The following is a 26,765-nucleotide window of genomic DNA, read 5'->3' as shown; positions in this document are numbered from 1 at the left end:
TGTGGCTGGCACTGTTATATATGTGCCATCCACAGACCCCCCACCCCATAACAGTGCCATCCACAGACCCCCACCCCTTAACTGTGCCATCCACAGATTCCGTGTGCCCGCCACCGCCGTTTAAAGTTAAACATGTCCCCCTCACTCCTAATAGTACCGTATATCCGAATTTCTTCTGTATAATGCCGGCAGGCAGGCCGGCACGTCCCTCAGTGATGTCACTTGTCTGCGCCGTCTGCTTCATTCATAAAGCAGGCGGCGCAGGCACGTGACATCACTGAGGGACGCGCCGGCCGCCCGGCCTGCCTGCCGGCATTATACAGAAGAAATTCGGATATACGGTACTATTAGGAGTGAGGGGGGCATGTTTAATAACTTAATTCAATAATACATTTTAAATTAGTATACCGGAGGGAGCGGTGGGGTGGGGCTATAGTACAGTGACCGCGCCACCCCACCGCTATTGCCGGCCCCCAGCTCCCCAAAGGCCGGCCCTGAACGAGCCCCCCTTTACGGAGCCTGGCACCCCACTATTTGAGAAGCACTGATTTAGACTGATATGCAAGCGTGTAGTGACAAAATCCTTTAAAGGGAACCTGTCACCGGGATTTTGGGTATAGAGCTGAGGACATGGGTTGCTATATGGCCGCTAGCACATCCGCAATATCCAGTCCCCATAGCTCTGTGTGCTTTTATTGGGTAAAAAAACGATTTGATACATATGCAAATTAACCTGAGATGTGTTCTGTACGTGAGATGAGTCAGGGACAGGACTCATCTCAGGTTAATTTGCATATGTATCAAATCGTTTTTTTACCCAATAAAAGCACACAGAGCTATGGGGACTGGATATTGCGGATGTGCTAGCGGCCATCTAGCAACCCATGTCCTCAGTTCTATACACAAAATCCCGGTGACAGGTTCCCTTTAAGCCAAGAATAGCGTAAATAATTTCTATATCACTTTCTGTACATGATTATGGGGCAGCCATTTTATATAAGCTGCTGTTAACAGTATGTAGAGATATGCTTTACAGCAGCCACCATGGACCATAGTAATAGAAACATAGAATATGTCGGTAGATGAGAACCATTTGGCCCATCTAGTCTGCCCAATACACTGAATACTATGAATAGCCCCTGGCCCCATTTTATATGAAGGATGGCCTTATGCCTATCCCATGCATGCTTAAACTCCTTCACTGTATTTGCAGCTACCACTTCTGCAGGAAGGCTATTCCGTGCATCCACTACTCTCTCAGTAAAGTAATACTTCCTGATATTACTTTTAAACCTTTGCCCCTCTAATTTAAAGGGAGTGTCATCAGCATTTCACACTTGTAACCCTTTCCATAGCTTTCTAGCATGCTTACAGTTAATAAAAACGTTACCTATAGCATCAATCCTGGACTTCTAAAACAGTCAAAAAACATCTGGTTGTTTCACTGAGATCCCGCGCCTACGCGCTCAGTTCGTCGGCCGGCACATGCGCACTGCAATGCCCATTCCTTGTACGGCATCACAGTAATTAATGTGCATGCGCCGGCTAACGGCGCAAAGCCTGCGCATGCACATTAATTACTGTGATGCCGTACAAGGAATGGGCATCGCAGTGCGCATGCGCCGGCCTAAGCGCGCAGGCGCGGGATATCGGCGAAACACCAAGTTAGTAGATAGGCGGTCAGAGGGAAAGGATGGGCGAGCGGAGGGAAGGAAGGGGCAGGGGGAAACCGAAGAAAAGGCTGAGCTAGCAGGTCACCTACCAGGGTAACGCCGCCCCTGGGTACTTGAGAGCCCTCATTTGCATATGTTACAAAGATGTTTTTTTGAAGGTTTTATAAGTCCAGGATTGATGCTAAAGGTAACGTTTTTATTAACTGTAAGCATGCTAGAAAGCTATGGGAAGAGTTACAAATGTGAAATGCTGATGACAGACTCCCTTTAAAACTATGTCCTCTTGTAGCAGTTTTTCTTATTTTAAATATTCTCTCCTCTTACCTTGTTGATTCCCTTTATGTATTTAAAAGTTTCTATCATATCCCCTCTGTCTCGTCTTTCTTCCAAGCTATACATGTTAAGGTCCTTTAATCTTTCCTGGTAAGTTTTATCCTGCAATCCATGCACTAGTTTAGTAGCTCTTCTCTGAACTCTCTCTAAAGTATCAATATCCTTCTGGAGATATGGTCTCCAGTACTGAGCACAATACTCCAAATGAGGTCTCACTAGTGCTCTGTAGAGCGGCATGAGCACCTCCCTCTTTCTACTGGTAATGCCTCTCCCTATATACCCAAGAATTCTGCTAGCATTTCCTGCTGCTCTATGACATTGTCTGCCTACCTTTAAGTCTTCTGAAATAATGACCCCTAAATCACTTTCCTCAGATACTGAGGTTAGGACTGTATCACTGATTTTATATTCTGCTCTTGGGTTTTTACGTCCCAGGTGCATTATCTTGCACTTAACATTACATTTTAGTTGCCAGATTTTTGACCATTCCTCTAGTTTTCCTAAATCCTTTTCCATTTGGTGTATCCCTCCAGGAACATCCACCTTGTTACAAATCTTTGTGTCATCAGCAAAAAGACCCTCAGCCACTGCCTAATCCATTCAACAATATGGGAGTCTAAGCCCAAAGACTGTAATTTATTGATTAGCCTTCTATGTGGGACAGTATAAAAAGCCTTACTAAAGTCTAGATAAGCGATGTCTACTGCACCTCCACTATCTATTATTTTAGTCACCCAATTTAAAAAATAAAATAAAAAAAATTAAATATAATGTGTTAAATGGCTGCTGTGCTCCTCTGCTGGTTCTTTTTGTCGGATGGTTCCAGCAGAGGAGCACAGTTCACAGTGAGTACACACTCAACATTGGCCGAACAAAAAAGCATGAATTGCGGTCATATTGGTCCACGAACCCAATTCATCACATGCCCATGGTTCTCTGCTGCCATGTCCAGGACACAATTTGAGACCATCCTGCGTTTCCTGCACTTTAGCAACAACAGCACCTCCCGTCCCAGAGGCCACCCAGCTTTTGACCGGCTCCACAAAATTCGGCCCCTCTTCAACACCAAATTTGCAGATTTGTATACCCACGAGCAAAACATCTGCGTAGACAAGTCCCTTATACATTTTACCGGGCGCCTTGGCTTCAAACAATACATCCCAAGAAAGCGTGCCCGGTATGGGGTCAAATTGTATAAGCTCTGTGAAAGGGCCACAGGCTATACCCACAAATTTCGGATCTATGAGGGTAAAGATCAGACCCTGGAGCCGGTCGGTTGCCCTCACTACCTGGGGAGCAGTGGGAAGACAGTCTGGGACTTGGTGTCACCCTTATTTGGCAAGGGGTACCATCTTTATGTGGACAATTTCTACACAAGTGTGCCCCTTTTCAGGCATTTGTTCCTAGAACAGGTTGGCTGCTGTGGCACCGCGCGACCTAGTCGCCGGGGCTTCCCCCAAAGGCTTGTTACCACCCGTCATGCAAGGGGAGAGAGGGCTGCCTTGTGTAACCAAGAACCGCTTGCGGTGAAATGGAGAGACAAGCATGACCTTTACCTGCTCTCCTCCATTCACGCAGACACGACAATCCAAATTGAACGAGCAACCAGTGTCATTGAAAAGCCCCTCTGTATCCACGACTAATTCGCTCATGGGAGGGGTGGACTTCAATGACCATATGTTGGCTCCCTATTTAGTTTCCCGCAGAACCAGACACTGGTATAAGAAGGTGTCCGTATATTTGATTCAATTGGCTGTATATAATAGTTTTGTTCTCTACAGTAAGGCTGGGAGAACAAGATCCTTCCTCAAATTTCAGGAAGAGATCACTGAGAACCTCCTGTATCCAGGAGGTTCCATGGCCCCAACCACCAGTGTCTACACGAGCGACATTTCCCCAGTGTCGTTGCTGGTACCTCAAACCAACCGCCACCCCGAAAAAAATGTTGTGTCTGTAGCAGGAATGGAATAAGGCGTGACACCCGCTATTTCTGTCCTGACTGCCCTGACCACCCTGCCGTATGCTTAGGGGAGTGTTTCCGGAAGTACCACACACAGGTACACTTAGCATAGGGATTGCATCTCACAGGACAGGAACACAGGGCTATTAGGGCTCATTCACACAGAGCTGCTGCAAACCTCTCCTTTCACCTGGGACAAAGTGCATAATGTACTTCGCCACATCTCTGGGCGATTTGCGCTTTGTACATTGTCCCATGGGGAAGGAGAGGTTTGTCCTATAAAAGGTTTAAAAAAAAAAAAAAAATAATAATCACCGGTAAGCAAAAAAGTTAATGTTCTGTTTCCAAAGTTCATAAAAATTAATGTTCTGTTTAAAAGTAATTATAAAGTTCTTGATAATAAATTTATTGCATTGCGGCCTGTTTTTTTCTTTTTTGTTTAGTTTTTTTACCTTCTAGGTCGACCAGCTGCTGCACTGATGTGCATTCTGACAGGAGCATTGCGCTGCTGTGAGATTACACAAAAGTCTGTGTATGCGGCGCTGCAAGACGAGATTTCTCCTCTGCAGTTAAAAAAAAAAAAGATATGTTTGCCGATGCTTATATGCGTATGGATGTTGGGCGGAGCTCCTATGTCCTGGCAGACGCCTTTCTCCTCCTTTTTGTCACAAGTTAGTGGAATATGAGACTTTGTAAGAAAAAATAAAAATAAAAATCATTTTCCACCAACTTGTGACAAAAAATAAAAACTTCTATGAACTCACTATGCCCATCAGCAAATACCTTAGGGTGTCTTCTTTCCAAAATGGGGTCACTTGTGGGGTAGTTATACTGCCCTGGCTTTTTAGGGGCCCTAATTCGTGATAAGTAGTTTGGAATCCAAATTAGTAAAAATGCCCTGTGAAATCCTGAAAGTACTCATTGGAAATTGGGCCTCTTTGTGCATCTTGGCTGCAAAAAAGTGTCACACATGTGGTATCGCCGTACTCAGAAGAAGTTGTGCAATGTGTTTTGGGGTGTCTTTACATATACCTATGCTGGGTGAGAGAAATCTCTCTAAAAGTCAATTTTTTTTATACAAAGTTGTCATTTTAGAGAGATATTTCTCTCATCCAGCATGGGCATATGTAAAAAGACACCCCAAAACTCATTGCCCAACTTCTCCTTAGTACGGCGATACCACATGTGACACTTTTTTGCAGCCTAGGTGGGCAAAGGGGCACAAATTCAAAAGAGAACCTTTAGGATTTCACATTTCAAAGACATTTTTTACACATTTGACTTTCAAACTACTTCTCACGCATTAGGGCCCCTAAAATGCCAAGGCAGTATAACTACCCCACAAGTGACCCCATTTTGGAAAGAAGACACCCCAAGGTATTTCGTGATGGGCATAGTGAGTTCGTGGAAGTTTTCATTTTTTGTCACAAGTTAGTGGAATATGAGACTTTGTAAGAAAAAATCAAAATCATCATTTTCCACTAACTTGTGACAAAAAATAAAAACTTCTATGAACTCACTATGCCCATCGGTTAATACCTTAGGGTGTCTACTTTCTGAAATGGGGTCATTTGTGGGGTTTTTCTACTGTCTGGGCATTGTAGAACCTCAGGAAACATGACAGGTGCTCAGAAAGTCAGAGCTGCTTCAAAAAGTGGAAATTCACATTTTTGTACCAAAGTTTGTAAACGCTATAACGTTTCACCCAAACATTTTTTTTTTATCAAAGACATGTAGAACAATAAATGTAGAGAAAAATGTATATAGAAATGTAGTTTTAAAAAAAAAATTACAACTGAAAGTGAAAAATGTCATTTTTTTGCAAAAAAATAAATTCAATGTAAATTTCAATTAATAACAAAAAAAGTAAAAATGGCAGCAGCAATGAAATACCACACCAAATGAAAGCTCTATTAGTGAGAAGAAAAGGAGGTAAAATTCATTTGGGTGGTAAGTTGTATGACAGAGCAATAAACGGTGAAATAGTGTAGAGCAGAATTGTAAAAAAAAGTGGTCTGGTCATTAAAGGTGTTTAAGCATGGTTTCCATTAATTTCCCCACTATCGATGTCAGGCTTACTAGCCTATAGTTGCCAGATTCCTCCCTACTACCTTTCTTGTGAATGGGCACAACATTTGCTAATTTCCAATCTTCTGGGACGACTCCCGTTACCAGTGATTGGTTAAATAAATCTGTTAATGGTTTTGCTAGTTCACAGCTAAGCTCTTTTAATAGCTTTAGGTGATTCCCATCAGGCCCCTGTTACTTATTTGTATTCATTTTAGACAGCTGACTTAGAACCTCTTCTTCTGTAAAGACACATGCATCAGAAGATTCATTAGTCTTCATTCCTAACTGAGGTCCTTTTCCTTCATTTTCCTTTGTAAAAACTGAACACAAGTATTAATTGAGGCAGTCAGCTAGGTGTTTATCTTCTTCCATATACCTTCCTTCTTTTGTTTTTACTTTGTTAATTCCTTGTTTTAGTTTTCTTTTTTCATTTAAGTATCTGTAGAATGTCTTATCGCCTTTTTTCACTGACTGAGCTAATTTCTCTTCTGCCTATGCTTTAGAAGCTCTTATAACTTGTTTGGCCTCTTTCTGCCTAATCTTATAAATTTGGCAGTTTTTTTTTTTTTTATTATAATTACTAAATGCTATCTTTTTGTTTTTAATGATTTTGGCCACTTCTGCTGCGTACCACAGTGGTCTCTTCATTTTTTTTGCTTTTACTGATAAGCCTAATGCAATTATCTGTTGCCTTCAATAGTGCCACTTAACCACCTCAGCTCCCATAGCTTAAACACCCTTAATGACTAGACCACTTTTTACACTTCTGCACTACACTACTTTCACCGTTTATTGCTCGGTCATGCAACTTACCACCCAAATGAATTTTACCTCCTTTTCTTCTCACTAATAGAGCTTTCATTTGGTGGTATTTCATTGCTGCTGACATTTTTACTTTTTTGTTATTAATCGAAATTTAACAACATTTTTGCAAAAAAAAAATAAAAAATTTTCATTTTCAGTTGCAATTTTTTTTTGAAAAAAAAAAACATCTATATATAAATTTGTCTCTAAATGTATTGTTCTATATGTCTGATTAAAAAAAAAATGTTTGGGTAAAAAAAAATATGGTTTGGGTAAAAGTTATAGCGTTTATATGGTACAAAAATGTGAATTTCCGCTTTTTAAAGCAGCTCTGACTTTCTGAGCACCTGTCATGTTTCCTGAGGTTCTACCAGTGGCGTAGCTATAGGGGTCGCAGCAGTCGCAATTGCGACCGGGCCTCTAAGTCAAGGGGGCCCATGGGTCCAGGAGAGACAGAGTAAAGCAGCAGTGGGCAGCCCTATAATACTATTGCAGCTTCACATAGGGGGGCAGAGGCAGAGCCCTGCGAGCAGGAGAGGGAGTGGTCCCGCTCCCATCTGGGCGGCAGAGTTGTACTGGCCGAGTGGCCGGAAGAGGACGGTGAAGGCAGCGCCTGCTGGAGTGATGGACTAGAGAATGAGTGAGGTAACCCCTGGGTGTTAGACGTATTATACAAAATTTGGGATATTAACCCCTGTGTGAAGGAATGCTGGCTATTCTAACTGCATCTCTGTGGCAGTGATTTTTTTCTTGCCCTGTTGCCCCATCTTACCTGAGCTGCAAGTGCTTCTTCCCTCCTGGGGCCCTGGGCTTCTGGTCCCCGATGACTTTTGACCCCCTGGCACTCCCCCAGTAAGAGACCAGGCTGAGTGTAGAAAGCAGGATTGCTGCCAGCTCCCAGGAGCACCAGGATGGAGTGAGCGAGCAACAAGATGGGCCACTGGAGGCAGCTGACGGGTGTGGTCCCTTGGTGGAGTTGGGGGATCCTTGTTGAGACCCCAAATCTCCTGTATCCCAAAACCAGTGCTCCTGGGAACGGCAGGGGCATCCTCTCTACCGGTCATCATTCCAGTGAGCTCCTGGGGCTCATTTCTGTCTTTTATATTCACCCGGTGAGAAGCGGCGACCAATCAGCGGAGCCGACAACCGGCAGAGCTACAGGAGGGTGACACTCCCAGAGAGGGGCCCGAGATAGCTGCGCAAATTATCTATCTATCTGTTTATCCATCTCTCTAATAGATGGGAGAATGATGGAAAAGTAGTAAACTAATATTTATTTTTTTGTTGAACCGCAGAGACGAAAAATGGCTGACAAATTGAGGTCTGGTCTGAAAGGAAAAGATGAGGAAAGAGAACATCTACATCAAAGGAGACATCACTGGATTTAAGAGGTATGGGGCGCTGTATTACCCTGTATTTTTGTAGTGATGGTAGCAGAGGCGTAACCATCATGGTCGCAGAGGGTGTGACCGCGACCAGGGTGTGGACGCGGGGGGGAATGTATTTTGGGGTCGGGCCTGGGGGGGCCTCAATTCAAAGTTTACCCTGGGGCCCACAGAACTCTAGTTACGCCCCTGGGTTCTACAATGCCAAACAGTAGAAAAACCCCACAAATGACCCCATTTAGGAAAGTAGACACCCTAAGGTATTCACTGATGGGCATAGTGAGTTCATAGAAGTTTTTATTTTTTGTCACAAGTTAGTGGAAAATCATTATTTTTATTTTTTCTTACAAAGTCTCATATTCCACTAACTTGTGACAAAAAATGAAAACTTCCATGAATTCACTATGCCCATCACGAAATACCTTGGGGTGTCTTTCTAAAATGGGGTCACTTGTGGGGTAGTTATACTGCCTTGGCATTTTAGGGGCCATAATGCGTGAAAAGTAGTTTGAAAGTCAAATGTGTAAAAAGTGTCCTGTGAAATCCTAAAGGTTCTCTTTAGAATTTGTGCCCCTTTGCCCACCTAGGCTGCAAAAAAGTGTCACATGTGGTATCGCCGTACTCAGGAGAAGTTGGGCAATGTGTTTTGTGGTGTCTTTACATATACCCATGCTGGGTGAGAGAAATATCTTGGTCAAATGCCAAAATGGGAAAAATTGTCTTTTGCCAAGATATTTATCTCACCCAGCATGGGTATATGTAAAATGACACCCCACACCCCAAAACACATTGCCCAACTTCTCCTGAGTACGGCGATACCACGTGTGACACTTTTTTGCAGCCTAGATGCGCAAAAGGGCCCAAATTCCTTATAGGAGGGCATTTTTAGACATTTGGATCCCAGACTTCTTCTCACACTTTAGGGCCCCTAAAATGCCAGGGCAGTATAAATACCCCACATGTGACCCCATTTTGGAAAGAAGACACCCCAAGGTATTCAATGAGGGGCATGGCGAGTTCATAGAATTTTTTTTTTTGGGCACAAGTTAGCGGAAATTGTTTTTTTTTGTTTTTTTCACAAAGTCTCCCTTTCCGCTAACTTGGGACAAAAATTTCAATCTTTCATGGACTCAATATGACCATCAGCGAATACCTTGGGGTGTGTTCTTTACAAAATGGGGTCATTTGTGGGGTGTTTGTACTGCCCTGGCATTTGAGGGTTTCCGCAATCATTACATGTATGGCCAGCATTAGGAGTTTCTGCTATTCTCCTTATATTGAGCATACGGGTAATGAGATATTTTTTTTTCCGTTCAGCCTCTGGGCTGAAAGAAAAAATGAACGGCACAGATTTCTTCATTCGCATCGATGTGGATGAAGAGATCTCTGCCCACAAAAAAAAAAAAAAAAAAAAGAGGGGAAAGACGTCTGCCAGGACATAGGAGCTCCGCCCAACATCCAAACCCACTTAGCTCGTATGCCCCGACAAACCCGATTTCTCCATTCACATCAACCGATGTGGATGAATAAATAATTGCCGGGATTTTTATGATTTTTTTTTAAAGGATTTTTATGATTTTTTTTTATATATACAAAGTGTTTGCCAAAGCATATGAGCATATGAACACTGCCACCCGCTCAGCTCATATGCCTCGGCAAACGTATCTTTTACTGCAGAGGAGAAATCTTGTCTTGCAGCGCCGCATACACCGACTTTTATGCAATCTGACAGCAGCACAATGCTTCTGTCAGAATGCACATCAGTGCTGCAGCTAGTCGATCAGTTATTAACTTTATAATAACATTTGAATGGAACATATAAACTTTATTTAACTTTTTGAACAGAACGTTAACTTTGGCTAATGGGCCCTAATAGACCTGTGTGCCTGTCCTGTGTAACGCAATCCCTATGCTAAGTGTACCTGTGTGTGGTACTTCCGGAAACACTCCCCTAAGCATAGGGCAGGGTGGTCAGGGCAGTCAGGACAGAAATAGCGGGAGTCACGCCTTATTCCACTCCTGCTACAGACACAACATCTTTTTCGGGGTGACGGTTGGGTTGAGGTACCAGCAATGACATTGGGGAAATGTTGTTCGTGTAGACTGCTCACTACACTGGTGGTTGGGGCCACCGAACCTCCTGGATACAGGAGGTTCTCGATGATCTCTTCCTGAAATTTGAGGAAGGATCCTGTTCTCCCAGCCTTACTGTAGAGAACAAAACTATTGTACATAGCCAATTAAATCAAATACACAGACATCTTCTTATGCCAGCGTCTGGTGCACCGGGAAACTAAATAAGGAGCCAACATCTGGTCATTGAAGTCCACCCCTCCCATGAGCGAATTATAGTCGTGGACACAGAGGCTGGTAAAATGTATAAGGGACTCGTCTACGCAGATGTTTTGCTCAGGGATATACAAATCTGGTGTTGAAGTGGTCTGAGGAGCCGAATTTTGTGGATCCGGTCAAAAGCTGGGTGGCCTCCACTAAAGTGCAGGAAACGCAGGGTGGCCTCAAATTGTGCCCTGGACATGGCAGCAGAGAACATAGCATGTGATGAATTGGGTTCGTGGACCAATATGACCGCAATTCATGCTTTTTGGTTAGACCCATGTTGAGGAGAAGGCCCAGAAAAAAAATTAATTCGGAAACTTGGACGGGTTTCCACCGGAAAGGCTGGGCATAAAAGCTTCCTGGGTTGGCAGCTATAAATTGAGTGGCATACCGATTTGTTTCTGCCACGACTAAGTCCAAAAGCTCCACAGTCAAGAACAGCTCAAAAAATCCCAGTGCCGAACAGATCTGAGCTGTCTCAACCCGAACTCCAGACTGGGGAGTGAAAGGGGGAACTAATGGTGAGGCTGAAGTTGGGGACTGCCAAACTACTGCACGTGCCACCGTACCAGCTTCAACTGCCCTTCTGGTGCTCGCCACTTCACCATGTTGTACAGCAGTGCTGGTACTAGGTCCAGGGTGGGCTCCGCTGCTGGTGTATGCCTCACCACGCAATCCGACAGCACCAGCCCTACTCTGCTGCCATAGAAGCGGATCCTGCACAACCTGTGGTGTAGCAACACGGGGACGGGTACGACTGGTGGTATCGGGGACCTCAACTTCCTCGTCCGAACTTTGGGACAGACTGCCACTGCTTTCTACAGGTTCCTATTCTGACCCGCTGGATTAGTCAGATGAGGGTTCCCATTCCTCATCCGACTGGGTCAGAAGCCTGTAGGCCTCTTCAGAAGAATACCCCTTGTTTGCCATTTGGTCAACTAAATTTAGGGGGTATTCCCTGAGACTACCCAAGAAAAAAAGCAAGCCCGTCTTACAAATGGGAGGCTAGCAAAGTATCGGAAGCCGCTGCGATTGATAAAAAAAATATCAAAACTGATTTTTTTTTTTATCGCTGCAGCGCTTGTGACGTGATTGTGCAGTGATAAAAAATAAATACATTTTTTGTCACTGCAGCGGGGCGGTCGTGGGTGAACGCACGTGTGGGCGACCGATCAGGCCTGATCGGGCAAACACTGCGTTTTTGGTGGAGGGCGAACTAAGGTGACACTAATACTATTATAGATCTGACTGTGATCAGTTTTGATCACTTACAGATATTATAAAAGTACAAATGCTGATTAGCCATACACTAATCAGCGAATCAGTGACTGCGGTGCGGTGGGCGCTAAACAATCGCTAACTACCTAACCAAGGGGCCTAAACTATCCTAAAACCTAACAGTCAATACCAGTGAAAAAAAAAAGTGACCGTTTACACTGATCACTTTTTCCCTTTCACTAGGTGATTGACAGGGGCGATCAAGGGGTTAATTGGGGTGATGGGGGGTGATCTGGGGCTATGTGTGGCGTTTGGTGTGTACTCACTGAACTGTGCTCCTCTGCTGGAACCAACCGACGAAAAGGACCAGCAGAGGAGCAGAGAAGCCATTTAACACCTTATATTTATAAATATAAAGTGTTCACTGGCTTCTGATTCGGTTTTTTGAAAATCATCAGCCTGCCAGCAACGATCATTGGCTGGCAGGCTGATGACGAAATACTCCTCTAACTTTTGCCGGCCCGCGATGCGCATGCGCGGGCGGCTGTGAGCGCAATCTCGCGTCTCGCGAGATGACGCATAGATGCGTGACTCTGCCTGAGACAGCCGCCTCCAGAACGCGATCCTTTGTTAGGCGGTTAAGTAGTCCCATTTATCCTGGATTCCATTGAAACTGTTCCAATCTGATAAGGACTCTTATACCACTAATCTAATTTTAGAAAAGTCAACTAGTAGATCATCTAATTTTTTGACTTGGCTAGGTGGTCTATATATCACACCTACATGAGTTACCTCATCATTATCAAGCTGCAAGTTATCCCAAACTGACTCAAAATTGGTCTCGCTAACTTGTATTAAATTATATGTTATGCTATCTTTCACATACAGGGCCACCCATTTCTTGCCTTCTCCATCTTTCCTATATAGGAGAGAACCCCGGTATTGTTATATCCCAGTCATGACTCCCATTAAACCATATCTCAATAACGGCCACTAAATCTATATTCTCAGATTCCATTATAGATGCAAGTTCATTGATCTTATTCCCTAAACTACGAGCATTTGTAGACAAGACTGAGCTTGTAATTTCTTAACCCCTGTGCTACTGGCATCTTCTGGCATTGTTCTGGGGGGGCAGTCAGGCTGCTGGATTAGCACGCTTTTGCCCCCCTTTCCTAGTTTAAATGCTCCTTAGCAAATACTTAGAACTGTTCACTGAGGACATTCGTTCCCTTGAGACAAAGATGCGAACCATCTTTCTTGTAAAGTTCTTTTCCATTCCAACGAGAGCCAACATGAGACACAAAAGCAAACCCTTGGTTCAGACACCACATGAAGTGTGGAGATGTTAACTGACTTTTAAAGGAGTGTACAGACATGCACTGTGTGGTAGTGCAGTTCAGCCCCACTCACTCCAATGGAACCGAGCATCAAAACGTCAGTTTTAGAAAAAAAGTAGCCATTTGTAATCTTCAACCATCCCTTTAACCCCTTAAGGACCGGGCTCATTTTCACCTTCAGGACCAGGCCATTTTTTGCAAATCTGACTAGTGTCACTTTATGTGGTGATAACTTTAAAACGCTTTGACTTATCCAGGCCATTCTGAGATTGTTTTTTTGTCACATAATGTACTTCATGAGACTGGCAAAATTGAGTCCATTTTTTTATTTGAATAAAAGAATGAATGTCGCACTAAGAACACCACACACCAACTGGTGCTCCTGTAAATTGAGACCACTCGCTCAATACAAGAAAACGTAAATTATAAATGAACAGGGCACTCAAGATAACCGTGACCACGTTTTATAGGCAAGTATATATTTTTTTATTATTCCTAAACAAACAAATGACTAATACATGAAGTATCTAAAATAGCAATCAGTAGTAGATAACAGTATGATATACAATGTGTTTGAAAGCAAATATTCTATATTCCGATCTAACACCATAGACAATATATTAAAAGGCAAATGTATTAAAAAGGCAAATGTTCGATATAACACCATATAATAGATCCGATGTTTATGAGTATCCGGAAAGATCGCTAAGTGTCAATGAAACTGGCCACTTATAATCGAGACTAAGAACAAGTGTCTCACAATTAATCACAGCGGCATCCCGCTGCAAAAGCGTAGGTAGCGGCGTCCCGCTACTAAGTGACTTGCAGGTACGAGTCTTCCTTTACCTTATAATCGACCAAAGACTTTTCAGAAGTTTTCATCAGAACCTTGGAATGTCCACACTCCCTGGAGGTGCCTTTGATATTGCAGCACTATTCAATCGGGAGATTAAAGACGGCTCTTTCTTTGGTTAATGGTCGATTTTCAGGTATGGTCGGTCTTTCGGTACAAAGATGGGGTGCAGCACCAGACGCGTTTCGGGGTTCAACCCCTTCCTCAGTGGTCTGCGGTCTCAGTGGTCTTTGGTCGATTATAAGGTAAAGGAATACTCGTACCTGCAAGTCACTTAGTAGCGGGAAGCCGCTACCTACGCTTTTGCAGCGGGACGCCGCTGTGATTAATTGTGAGACAATTGTTCTTAGTCTCGATTATAAGTGGCCAGTTTCATCGACACTTAGCGATCTTTCCAGATACTCATAACCATCGGATCTATTATATGGTGTTATATCGAACATTTGCCTTTTTAATACATTTGCCTTTTAATATATTGTCTATGGTGTTAGATCGGAATATAGAATATTTGCTTTCAAACACATTGTATATCATACTGTTATCTACTACTGATTGCTATTTTAGATACTTCATGTATTAGTCATTTGTTTGTTTAGGAATAATAAAAGAATATATACTTGCCTATAAAACGTGGTCACTGTTATCTTGAGTGCCCTGTTCATTTATAATTTCCATTTTTTTTTTATTTGTAAAAAAATACCACATTTGCCCAAAATTTAGACAAATTTGCAAATTTCCACGTTTCAATTTCTCTACTTCTAAAATACATATTAATACCTACAAAATAATGATTACTTTACATTTCCCATATGTTTTCATGTTAGGATCATTTTGGGAATTACATTTTATTTTTGGGGGATGTTACAAGGCATAGAAGTTTAGAAGTAAACCTTGAAATTTCTCACTTTGTGAAGCTTACATGATAGAAACCACCCAAAAATGACCCCATTCTAGAAACTATACCCCTCAAAAGGTATTCAAAACTGATTTTACAAACGTAGTTAACCCTTTAGGTGTTCCACAAGAATTAATGGAAAACAGATACAATTTCAAAACTTCACTTTTTGTTAGATTTTCCATTTTAAGATTTTTTTTCCAGTTACAAAGCAAGGGTTAACAGCCAAACAAAACTCAATATTTATGGCCCCAATTCTGTAGTTGTACAGGCACACAGCAGGGAGCAGAAGGAAAGGAATGCCATATGGTTTTTGGAAGGCAGATTTTGCTAGACTGTTTTTTTTGACACCATGTCCCATTTGAAGCCCCCCTGATGCACCCCTAGAGTAGAAACTCCAAAAAGGTAACCCCATTTTAGAAACTACGGGATAGGGTGGAAGTTTTGTTGGTACTAGTTTAGGGTACATATGATTTTTGGTTGCTCTATATTACACTTTTTGTGAGGCAAGGTAACAAAAGGTAGCTTTTTTGGCAACGTTTTATTTTTTTGTCATTTACAACCTTCATCTGAAAGGTTAGAGCATGTGGTATTTTTATAAAGCAGGTTGTCACGGACGCAGCGATACCCAATATGTATAAAAAAAAAAATTATGTAAGTTTTACACAATGATTTCATTTTTCAAAAAAAAACAAAAAAAAAAAAATATATAAAAATCATGTTTTACTGTCTCCATAGTCTGAGAATAATAGTTTTTTCAGTTTTTGGGCGATTATCTTAGGTAGGGTCTCATTTTTTGTGGGATGAGATGACTGTTTGATTGGCACTATTTTGGGGTGCATATGACTTTTTGCTCGCTTGCTATTACACCTGTGATGTAAGGTGCCAAAAATATTATTTAGTACAGTTTTTATTTTTTACGGTGTTCATCTGAGGGGTTAGGTCATGTGATATGTTTATAGAGCTGGTCGATACGGACGAGATGATACCCAATATGTCTTTTCCCTATTTTCTTTACTTCATTTTTGGAAAAGGACGCTTTTTTTTTTTTACTTGAAACTTAAATTTTTTTTTTTAAAACTTGAAATTTTATAAACTTTTTTTTTTCACAATTTTTTGTCTTACTATGAGACAGGGTCTGATCCTTGTTTCAATACAGCACAATACATTGGCTGGGCCTCTTAGGCTTCCGTACATGACAGGCCCCAAGCCCTGTAATTGCTTGGGGCTGCCATGGCAACCATCGAGTCCCCGCCACAGCAGCGCAGGGACTTCATGCATGAGGTGAGGGAGCGCAAACCTCCCATATGCTGCAGTCAGCGCTGACCGTGGCATATGAGGGGTTAATCCACCGACATCGGCGTTATGGCCGGTGTTGGTGGATGTAGCAGGGATCCGGCTGTCAGTAACCACCGGATCTCTGCTGCTGATCGGGGGGACCGCATGCGGGGGAGGAACGACTGCAGGACGAGAGTGCTCGTCCTCGAGCGCTAAGTGCCGGCGATTGAGGATGAGCATTTTCGTCCTGGGTCGTCAAGGGGTTAAGGTAAAAAGACCAAAACAGAACTTACAAGAATCATTATGGCACAGATCCTCTCCTTTCCCACAGTACTGTTTGCCCTTGGTACGCAAGTTGGCACGGACAGGATTGTCCACACTTGGTTGAAGGATAATGCTGAAGATCTGCTTTCCAGTCCACAGAGTTACTGGCTGTGAATGTCAAAAAGTTGAATTGTGTGAGATAGAAACCACTCATTGGGAGACAAGATAGGCCATGGACACAGCATAGATCATGGGTATAGCTGTTGCCACTAGGAGAGTACGGGAAATATAAAAATGATTAGTTCCTCCCACCAGTTATACCTTTCCCCACAGCAACTAAAGCTAAAATCAGCTAAAAAAAAAAAAAAAAAAAAAAAAAAGGAGAGCCAGACCACAGTCAGGAAAACCCAGGAAAATTCCAAATACCCAGCAAAAGATTAATGAAAGAGAAAAGGATTTATAGTAAATAAAAATCATTTTTTTTCCATCTGTGTTATGGGACATTAGAATGCAGTCCCTAGGATGGGGAGACAAAAGGACTCAGAAGACTAACATCCCACTGCTGTGTCCAAATTTGACAAATTTTATAAGAGGTGTACAGAGAAGACCATGGAGTAGCCTTAAAGGGCTTCTGTCACCCCATTAAACCGTTTTTTTTTTTTTTCTTTACTAATAATCCCTACACTGCGATCTCATCATACATAAGCTAATTAATGATTTTCGTTCAGTAGAATTTGTTAAAAATCGATTTTTGAAATATGTAAATTACCTTGCTACCAGCAAGTAGGGCGGCTACTTGCTGGTAGCAGCCGCATCCTCCGATGGTAATGATGCCCCCTCTGCTTGTTGATTGACAGGGCAAGCGGACGGGATCTTTCTCTGCTGGCCCTGCCTGTTTTGATTCAACATCTGGCGCCTGCGCCGCAGCCGTACCTCTCTTCAATCTGCGCAGGCGCACTGAGAGGTGGCCACTCGCTCGGCCGCTCCATCCTCAATGCGCCTGCGCCGATGACGTCACATCTACACCCGGCGCAGGCGCATTGAGGAGCGAGCGGCCGAGCGAGTGGCCGCCTCTCAGTGCGCCTGCGCAGATTGAAGAGAGGTACGGCTGCGGCGCAGGCGCCAGATATTGAATCAAAACAGGCAGGGCCAGCAGAGAAAGATCCCGTCCGCTGGCCCTGTCAATCAACAAGCAGAGGGGGCGTCATTACCATCGGAGGATGCGGCTGCTACCAGCAAGTAGCCGCCCTACTTGCTGGTAGCAAGGTAATTTACATATTTCAAAAATCGATTTTTAACAAATTCTACTGAACGAAAATCATTAATTAGCTTATGTATGATGAGATCGCAGTGTAGGGATTATTAGTAAAGGAAAAAAAATATAACAGTTTAATGGGGTGACAGAAGCCCTTTAAAGGGACACTGACAGGCCGTTAGAGCATGTACTGACAGGCCGTTAGAGCATGTAAAGTGACATTCTTCTATTGATCTTAATATGCTTAATTAAACTATACCATTATCACCCCTCGCTGCCTTTCCGTGACTTAATATGCAAATTACCTTACTTTGTGCCCAAGGGGCTGTCCCTCATTCAGTTCTGTGCCCAGCCGCGCCCCAACTGCTGTCTTAGTGCCGCCCAGCTCATTAGTATTCACTGCGCTGGGTGGCTTTTTTTCTCCCAACGCGGGAGAAAAGCACCTGTATGTCAGACGCTTGGTGACGAACTGCTCAAGAGGCCCCCACAGATTGGTGATACGAGTGGAAACCCGAAAGGAGAGCTCCCTGCCCATAGAGCAGTAAATTTCTGAAATGGTGAGATGGATCGAAAGGGAGATGGTGGATTTAGACGCCACCAGACACTTCCTAGGACCCTCAGTGATCATAAAGAGTCTGATCTCTGAAACGAGGAGGTGATATAGCGATAAATGCAGACTGCCAACACTATATGCAGGGTATGGAGGGTATGGAGGGCCTGTTCTTTATCCTGAGTTGGAGCTGGACCAAACAAGTGCAAGACCATGTCTTTTATAATTTGAAAGGCCAACACAGCCTTTTGACAAGGAAGGTACTGGTCGGAAGAGGACTGTCCTGATGTAGAACCCAGAAAGAGGATTTACACAAGGCTCAAAGCCACCAGTTTCAAAACTGCATATAAAAAAAGTGATAACGAACAGGAAGGGTACCATAAAGGAAAGAAAACCGAAGGAAAAATCCTGTAAGACTTCAAATGAGGATTGATGTAGTACATTCTTCACAAGGCTGAAGCTCCAAGGTGGTAACAGACAGTGGTAACAAGGCAGGCAACATACTAATGAAAGGTGCAAATCCCGAAATTGGTGGCGAGAGAAAAGTACAGATAGTGCAGAGACTGCCCCTTGAGAGAAATGAGGTATATGCCAGATCCAAACCATCTAAGGGAAAGAGGATGGAAGAGAGGGAGAAGTGCACTGGTAAAGTTGCAACTGTTTACATCAGCGAAAAGCAGACTTCCAAGTTCTTTGGTAGACAGGAAAGGATGCAGTTTCTTTGCCTTGATCATAGCTTGGATGACATTCTGAGAATCCCTTAGCTCTGAGAACAGCAGATTCAACAATGCCATTAAACGCAGCAAAGGTAAATTCAGGTGGAAGAGGAGTTCCTCCTGCAACAGAAGAGGCCAGGGTTGGTCCACTAGGTGGGCAACCAGAGATGCATACCACAACCGCCAAAGCCTGTCTGAAGCAACTTAGATGATGACCAGATCCTTAACTCATATTTTCCCGAGTATCTGGGTCAATAATGGAGGGGGAAAAAATGTAAATTGTCTCCAAGGATCGATGAGAGCTTCTACTGCCAGAGTGATTGTATCATGGGACTATGTGACAAAGGTAGGGAGAAGATGGTTAAAGCAGGATGCCATGAAGTCCATGTCCAGTGGACCCCAGCGAATGCATATTGCTCAAAAGACTTGAGGATGGAGAACCCATTCTCCTGATTCTATCCATTCCCTGCTTGGAAAGTCTGCAATCCACTTGTCCTCACCTGGAATGTGAACAACAGACCGTGTTGGTTTGTGGATTTCTGTCTACCTAAGGATCAGATCTCTGTCATGGCTGCCAAACTCTGCATTTCTCCATGATGATTGAGGTACGCCACCAGTGTAGAGTTGGCTATCTGGATGTGGACCAGTCACAAAGTGGTTGGTCCAATGTAGTAGGGATAACAGTATGTTTCTCTGTTCCAAAATGTTGACGGGAAAGATAACTCCTCGACTGTGATGACTCCCCCTTCCCGAACTTGAGAGACTAGAGGACCCCTCCCTATCCGTGGAGGCTGGCGTATATGTCCTGACAACTACACATCAAAACGAGATCCGATCATCTAGCGAGGTTGGAGACTCGTTCCACCTGGTCAGAATCACATGCTGAAAAGGGAGAAAATGAAATTGGGTGCATATGATGGCTTCCATGGTGGCAACCATGAGATTGAGGCCTTACATGCAGAGGCAAATTGGTTACAGGTGAGGAAGGCAAAGCCTCAGGATACTGCTGCGTAGGTGGACTCTCTTTGGTGGAAGGATGACTCTGGCCAGAAGACACATGTCAACCACCCAAAGCAGTGTAGAGTACCCAGGACTATTATCAGGCTAGCCAGTTTGGACGGTCTGGAGGGAGCATTAACTGATGTCATCCAGGCATAAGATCGCAACAATTCCCCTTGAGTGAAGCAGGGCCAAAAACAGGGTGAAGAGAAGAGCGAGAAAACACCAGCTGGAGGAAGGAAGGGCCAGGGGTGCAGAGTGTCAAGAGAACTGATACGGCAGAAAAGTGAGTTTCTGCAAGAGTGGTCCCCCAACTCCAACTGGGTTACCTTTTTCAGTGTAGTGCTCCTTGAGAAGGGCAGTTACACTGATATAATCTGGGGAGTTCACTCTGAGGAAACTCTTCTAGAGGCAGGGAACAAGCAGTGGGTTTGGTGATCCATTCTCCTCCCTGTACACAAGGGAGGATGAGGAGCAGTGCTGCCTGTAATCCATATTCTCAAAAAAAAAAAGATAGACTTGCCAAGGCAGGCATGTCTGCCTCCTACAGATACTAAGCTAAAACTGATTTAGCCTAGCCACTGTCAGAAGGGTATAGATGGTGGGAGAAAACCTTTTTATACTTAGTGTCTGCCTCCTAATGGCAGCAGCTATACCTATGGTCTATCATGGGTCCACCAATGACAGATGAGAAACCCACATTAACTACTCATAAGACTCGCACTACAGACAAATACCTTTAAGATTGCTGGATGAGGCAGGCGGACTTTAATCTTTTCATCTTTACCAACCAAAATAGATGCAATGATTTGACAAGCTTTGGAACGATCAAAAAATGTGTCCTTGAGAGTCAGGAGATAGGCAGCTATTAAAAGAAGACATAACTATTATTCTGCATTACTGTACAGTAAACAAGTTCAATACTCCCAAAAATTTGGTCACAGAAAATAGGCATTGAGGAGGCTGGGAAGCAAGCCTAGCTAAGGGTACTTTCACACTTGTGGTAGGACGGATCCGACAGGCTGTTTACCCTGTCTGATCTGTCCTTCCGCTATTTCGCTGTGCCACCGCTCCGTCCCCATTGACTATAATGGGGACGGGGCAGAACTGCAGCGCAGTATGGCAGTTCACGGTGAGAGGCCGCCGGATATGCAGGACTTTTGGTCCGGCGGCCTTTCACCGAGCAATGCCGTGCTGCGCCAGAGCTCCGCGCCCGTCCCCATTATAGTCAATGGGGACGGAGCTGTGGTCCGGCGAAATAGTGGAAGGACGGATCCGACAGGGTAAACAGCCTGTCGGATCTGTCCTGCCGCAAGTGTGAAAGTACCCTAAATAGTATATGTCACATACCGGTAAGAAAGTCCTGAATAGCAGCAATCAGTGGCTCTCCATTACGTGGTGTGACCAAGTTAGCTTTAGTCTGAAAAACAAGTTAAAATCAGAAATGTACATAAAAGATATTGTATGAGATTCTGCAAAAACAGCACAACTCTTGTTGATAGGCAGTTGGATAGTGAGGTTCAAATACATATAGTTTTATTTAGCGCAGCAATGGTGTGAAACATAGCAAATATGCCATTAGTTAATAAATGAACAGACCTACTTCAAGAGAGGTTACAGACATTGTACAATTTTAGTGCAAATCCTTAATGGGTTCATTGCAGATATTGCAGCGAGAAACGAAAAATCCACATTAAAGATCCACACCAATTGTACAAGATAATGGATTTGAAATTTTGCAGCTTGCCAAGAAATGAATGAAGATTTTATCTGCTATGTGAAGATAGGGTCTTGAAAATGTATAGTACAGTAAACAGTCAAGGCGCAAAAATCTGCACAGTCTAAGGGTCCATTCACACGTCCTGTTTTTTTTCATCCTGAAAAACGGTCCGTTTTTTGCGGATCCGTTGTTCCTGAAAATGTTTCCGTATGTCATCCGTATGTCATCCGTTTTTTGCGGATCCGCAAAAAACGGGAACATGTATACATTTCAATTATCAAATAAAGTTGTTTGGATTTCTTTGAAAAAAAATTGAAAAAAAAAAAAAAAAATTTGTTATGTGTTTCCAGGAACGGAATCCGCAAAAAACGGATGACATACGGAATGACATCCGAATGTCATCCGTTTTTTGCGGATCCATTGACTTTGTATTGTACCAGGATCCGATTTTTCAGGACAAGAATAGGACATGTTTTATATTTAAACGGACATGCGGAACGGAACAACGGAAACGGACAGCACACATTGTGCTGTCCGATTTTTTCCAGGACCCATTGAAAATGAATGGGTCCAGATCTGGTCCTGATCTGTTCCTGAAAAAACGGAACAGATCAGGAAAGAAAAAACGGACGTGTGAATGGACCCTTAATTTAACAAACAGACCCCATTACCGGGTGATGGTTCTAGTTTTTAATCTATAAACAGTTAAAGGGAACCTGTCACCTGGATTTTGGGTATAGAGCTGAGGACATGGGTTGCTAGATGGCCGCTAGCACATCCGCAATACCCAGTCCCCATAGCGCTGTGTGCTTTTATTGTGTAAAAAAAACTATTTGATACATATGCAAATTACCCTGAGATGAGTCCTGTCCCTGACTCATCTCACGTACAGGACTCATCTCAGGTTAATTTGCATATGTATCAAATCGTTTTTTTACACAATAAAAGCACACAGAGCTATGGGGACTAGGTATTGTGGATGTGCTAGCGGCCATCTAGCATCCCATGTCATCAGCTCTATACCCAAAATCCAGGTGACAGGTTCCCTTTAAGTGCCGCAAATGATCATCTAAATCTAACTAGTAAAAAAATAAATAAAAGAAAATGCCTTTTCCCAAGTGGATCTACCATGCAAATAGACAACTTACCTCTAAAGCTAAGGCTACTTTCACACTAGCGTTCGGGGCTCCGCTTGTGAGTTCCATTTGAAGGCTCTCACAAGCGGCCCCGAACGGATCCGTACAACCCCAATGCATTCTGAGTGGATGCGGATCCGCTCAGAATGCATCAGTTTGGCACCGTTTGGCCTCCGCTCAGCTCAGCAGGCGGACACCCGAACGCAGCTTGCAGCGTTTTCGTGTCCGCCTGGCCGTGCGGAGCCAAACGGATCCGTCCAGACTTACAATGCAAGTCAATGGGGACGGATCCGTTTGACGTTGACACAATATGGTGCAATTTCAAACGGATCCGTCCCCCATTGACTTTCAATGTAAAGTCAGGAGTCCCTATTAATATACCATCAGATCGGAGTTTTCTCCGATCCGATGGTATATTTTAACTTGAAGCGTCCCCATCACCATGGGAACGCCTCTATGTTAGAATATACCATCGGATTTGAGCTACATCGTAAAACTCAGACCCGACAGTATATTCTAACACAGGCGTTCCCATGGTGATGGGGACGCTTCATGTTAGAATATACTGAGAACTGTGTACATGACTGCCCCCTGCTGCCTGGCAGATGCTGCCAGGCAGCAGGGGGCAGACCCCCCCCTCCTGTAATTAACTTATTGGTGGCCAGTGCGGCCCCCCCTCCCTCCCCAGTATTAATTGTAGCCAGTGCGGCCCCCCTCCCTCTATATTCATCAGTGGCCAGTGCGGATTCCCAGTATTAAATATGACCAGTGCGGCCTCCCCCTCCCTCCCTCCCCAGTATTAAATATGACCAGTGCGGCCTCCCCCTCCCTCCCCAGTATTAATTGTAGCCAGTGCGGCCCCCCTCCCTCTATATTCATCAGTGGCCAGTGCGGATTCCCAGTATTAAATATGACCAGTGCAGCCTCCCCCTCCCTCCCCAGTATTAATTGTAGCCAGTGCGGCCCCCCTCCCTCTATATTCATCAGTGGCCAGTGCGGATTCCCAGTATTAAATATGACCAGTGCGGCCTCCCCCTCCCTCCCTCCCCAGTATTAAATATGACCAGTGCGGCCTCCCCCTCCCTCTATATTTATTGGTGGCCAGTGCGGATTCCAAGTATTATGACCAGTGCCCCCCCCCCCCACCCACAAACGATCCCGGAGGGTGGATTGTGAAGTTCCAGAGGTGCTCCACTGCATCGCACCGGTAGAAAATAATCAACCAACCTACCCTGGAGGGTGGGTTGGGAACTGTCAGAGGTCCTCCATTGGATTGCGCAGGTGGAGGATTATCAACCAAACGGCCCCAGAGGGCAGAGTGGGAATCCTTCAGAGTTCCTTCACTGTATTGCGCAGGTGGGGAGTTATCATCAAAACGGCTGCAGAGGGCGGATTGGGAAACTATGAGAGGTCCTCAAGTGTCAGGAATAGGGCACGGGCCCAGTTTGGTACCATACAGTCAGAGTGGATTGTGGCTGAGGGGAGTTGGGCCTGTATGGATGTAAAGATGTAAATGTTTGTTTTTATTTCTCTCTTTTTTTTTTTTTAACTGGGATCCCTAGCCTCAAGTGGATAAGAGGCAGGAGGGGTTAACTCTGCAATATTAAAGCAATTTTGCACTGCCCATCTAACCCCTGATAATCCGCTGCCAGCCTAACAGAAGTGGTGGCCAGGAAGGGTTAAAAAATTACTTGAAGCCCAGGGGTGGTGCTCAAAGGGCTTTTGGGGGTGGGGGACAGCTAGACGGGAATAATTTGTGCCAGCTCGCCTCCCTTCCCCTCTCATACTTGGGGATGAGTTGCAACCTAGTAGGCCGCAAAGCCGGAGCCTAAAGTTCCGATGCACGGCCAACCGGGACCCTCCCCCTCTTGTACTGTCAGTCAGCTGGAGGGTAGAGGGACCCGGAGCGGTTTGCGAAATGCACATCCTGGCTGGGGGTCCCCACCCCGCAGGCTGGGATGACAACGGGGGAAGGAACCTGTAGGCCCCATTTGAAGCCGGAGCCTAAATTTAGCGGTGCCTGGAAGACCGGGATGTCCACCCTGTGGGCCAGGAACTAGTGTCAGCCGGAGTCCCCCATGTAAAGTAAGTGCCTGGCGGCGCGAGTCTCCCGCAAGGGCTCAGGCGTCCGCGAGATCGGTTAGTGAGGCATTAACCCTTTTTGGAGGGGCGTGCTTGGCGCCCTCTCCCATAAAGAGCGGATTATGGCTCCCTCCCCCCATTAGATGTCAGGGAGCAGGAAGTCTCATCCGCTCCCCTCCCTGCCTGCTCGGCTGCCCGATGTACTGGAGGACATGGTCATTAACCCCCTATGTGCCCGAGTTCACCATCGGCACAGAGGGGGAGTGAGGGGGACTGACTTCAGGGGTCCAGTTCTACAATAAGTAGAGCCTGGGCCTATTAACCCTATAGCCCCATTCAAACAATTTCTGCCAAAGGGGGAGGAGGGTAAACCCGTGTACTCCCCTCATCTTTATCCTCTTCTCCCTCCCTAAGTGGACCCGCAAAGGTCACCTCCTCAGCAGGTGGCACCAGAATGGCAGGAGTTTGGCATGACAGGAGGGTCTTCTCTTTGGCGGACCTAGGTGACCCTTCTGCTGGTGGGATGCAGGGAAGCGAGGCTGCCCTGGTCCACCTTGTCTTCTTGTGGGGGAGGAGGCAGCGTGGCCGACCAACACTGAGGTGCTCCCCAGGGAGAACAGGGAGGCGAGGCGACCACCGTTTCCTACCTGAAAAGGCAAAATAAACTAAAATAAAAAAATTTCAGGAGCTACCCTGCAGAGCAGGAAGGTCTTGCCTCCTATTGACAAAAAAAACAAACTGAAGCTCTCTCTCCAGGCTGGAGGGGGTATAGCTGCCAGGGGAGGAGCTAACAGCTTTATCTAATGTCAACGCCTCCTAGAGGACATGGCTATACCCACAGTTCCTGTGTCCCCCAATGAATATGGACGAGAAGTATATACCATTAGATAGGTGGATCTACAATAGGTATTAGTACAAGATAGGGTGAAAATATGATAAAACCAAGGAAAATTTTAATCACTGTACACTCACTTCACAGGAGGGTAGTCTACAGGGTAAGCTCAAGACACCTGAGACCTTTAACCCCCCCTGGCCAGGATCACACGTAGAAATGTTAGAAACTGATGGCAGCCCATGCCTGGAGGCTTCTGATCAATCACTTTTATTCACACAATATATGGCCATACATGGTTTGACATCTAACGCAATGTCTATATTATTCCCCATACACCACAGCGGCAGAGACTGAAACACATGAATCCTCAATAACTGATGCAAGATCCCATGTGTGTAAATAAGGGAGCAAAGCTACATTTGAATATTTATACTATAGTTTATAATGCTATAATTTGAACTATAGCATAACTAATCAAATAGCTCCTTTATTTACACGAGCGATATTTCATCTATTCCGTCAGGGTGTAAGGAGGAATAACATAGGCGGTACATGAGAAGACAGACCATGCACAAACCAGCTTCAGAGGGGAGACGCCCATTTGCACTTACTTATATTTAGAGGAATATTTATGGGGCTATTAGAGGAAAAAAAAAAAAAAAAAAAAAAAAAAAAACCAGCACCTGGTGACAGGCTCTCTTTAACAAATACAAAGGGAGCCCATAATTGGTGCGGCCAGGATCAGATCCACATGTGTATTACTGCTTATTGCCAGAGTTGCAAATGTGCTTGCCTTGGTTTCAAATGGCATGTAAATGTGCAGCCCAGATATTAATGATCATCTGTATGTAGATCCCGTACAGGCACTCAATTAGAAAATGAAACCATGTACATCTTGTTACAGGAAAATGTTACTGTTACTATGTTACTGCCTCTCAACCAGAACCTCAGCCTGATGACCACACAAATATGCCTAATAATTGGATATAGTGTATACTGATATCCAGTGGTATTCACCTATAAGCCATTTGGTCATTGTGTCCCTTGTCAGCATATCAAAGG

General features: G+C 44.4%; 1 protein-coding gene across 2 annotated transcripts in view; it reads right to left on the bottom strand.

Moving 5' to 3' along the window:
- POLR3A (RNA polymerase III subunit A) overlaps positions 1-26,765 on the bottom strand; it is a 184,766-nt gene that overhangs the window by 82,239 nt on the left and 75,762 nt on the right. For both annotated transcript variants that reach the window (XM_044297675.1, XM_044297676.1), the window contains exons 13-15: positions 21,281-21,350; positions 20,668-20,795; positions 16,440-16,578 (exon numbers count right to left, since the gene is read on the bottom strand). In XM_044297675.1, coding sequence (XP_044153610.1) covers positions 16,440-16,578; positions 20,668-20,795; positions 21,281-21,350 — 337 coding nt within the window. The remainder of the gene's footprint in view (positions 1-16,439; positions 16,579-20,667; positions 20,796-21,280; positions 21,351-26,765) is intronic.

This window comes from Bufo gargarizans, chromosome 6 (assembly GCF_014858855.1).
Source record: "Bufo gargarizans isolate SCDJY-AF-19 chromosome 6, ASM1485885v1, whole genome shotgun sequence".
NCBI lineage: Eukaryota > Metazoa > Chordata > Amphibia > Anura > Bufonidae > Bufo > Bufo gargarizans.
The sequence above is the reverse complement of the archived record's forward strand: the minus strand, read 5'-3'. Positions and strand labels throughout refer to the sequence as shown.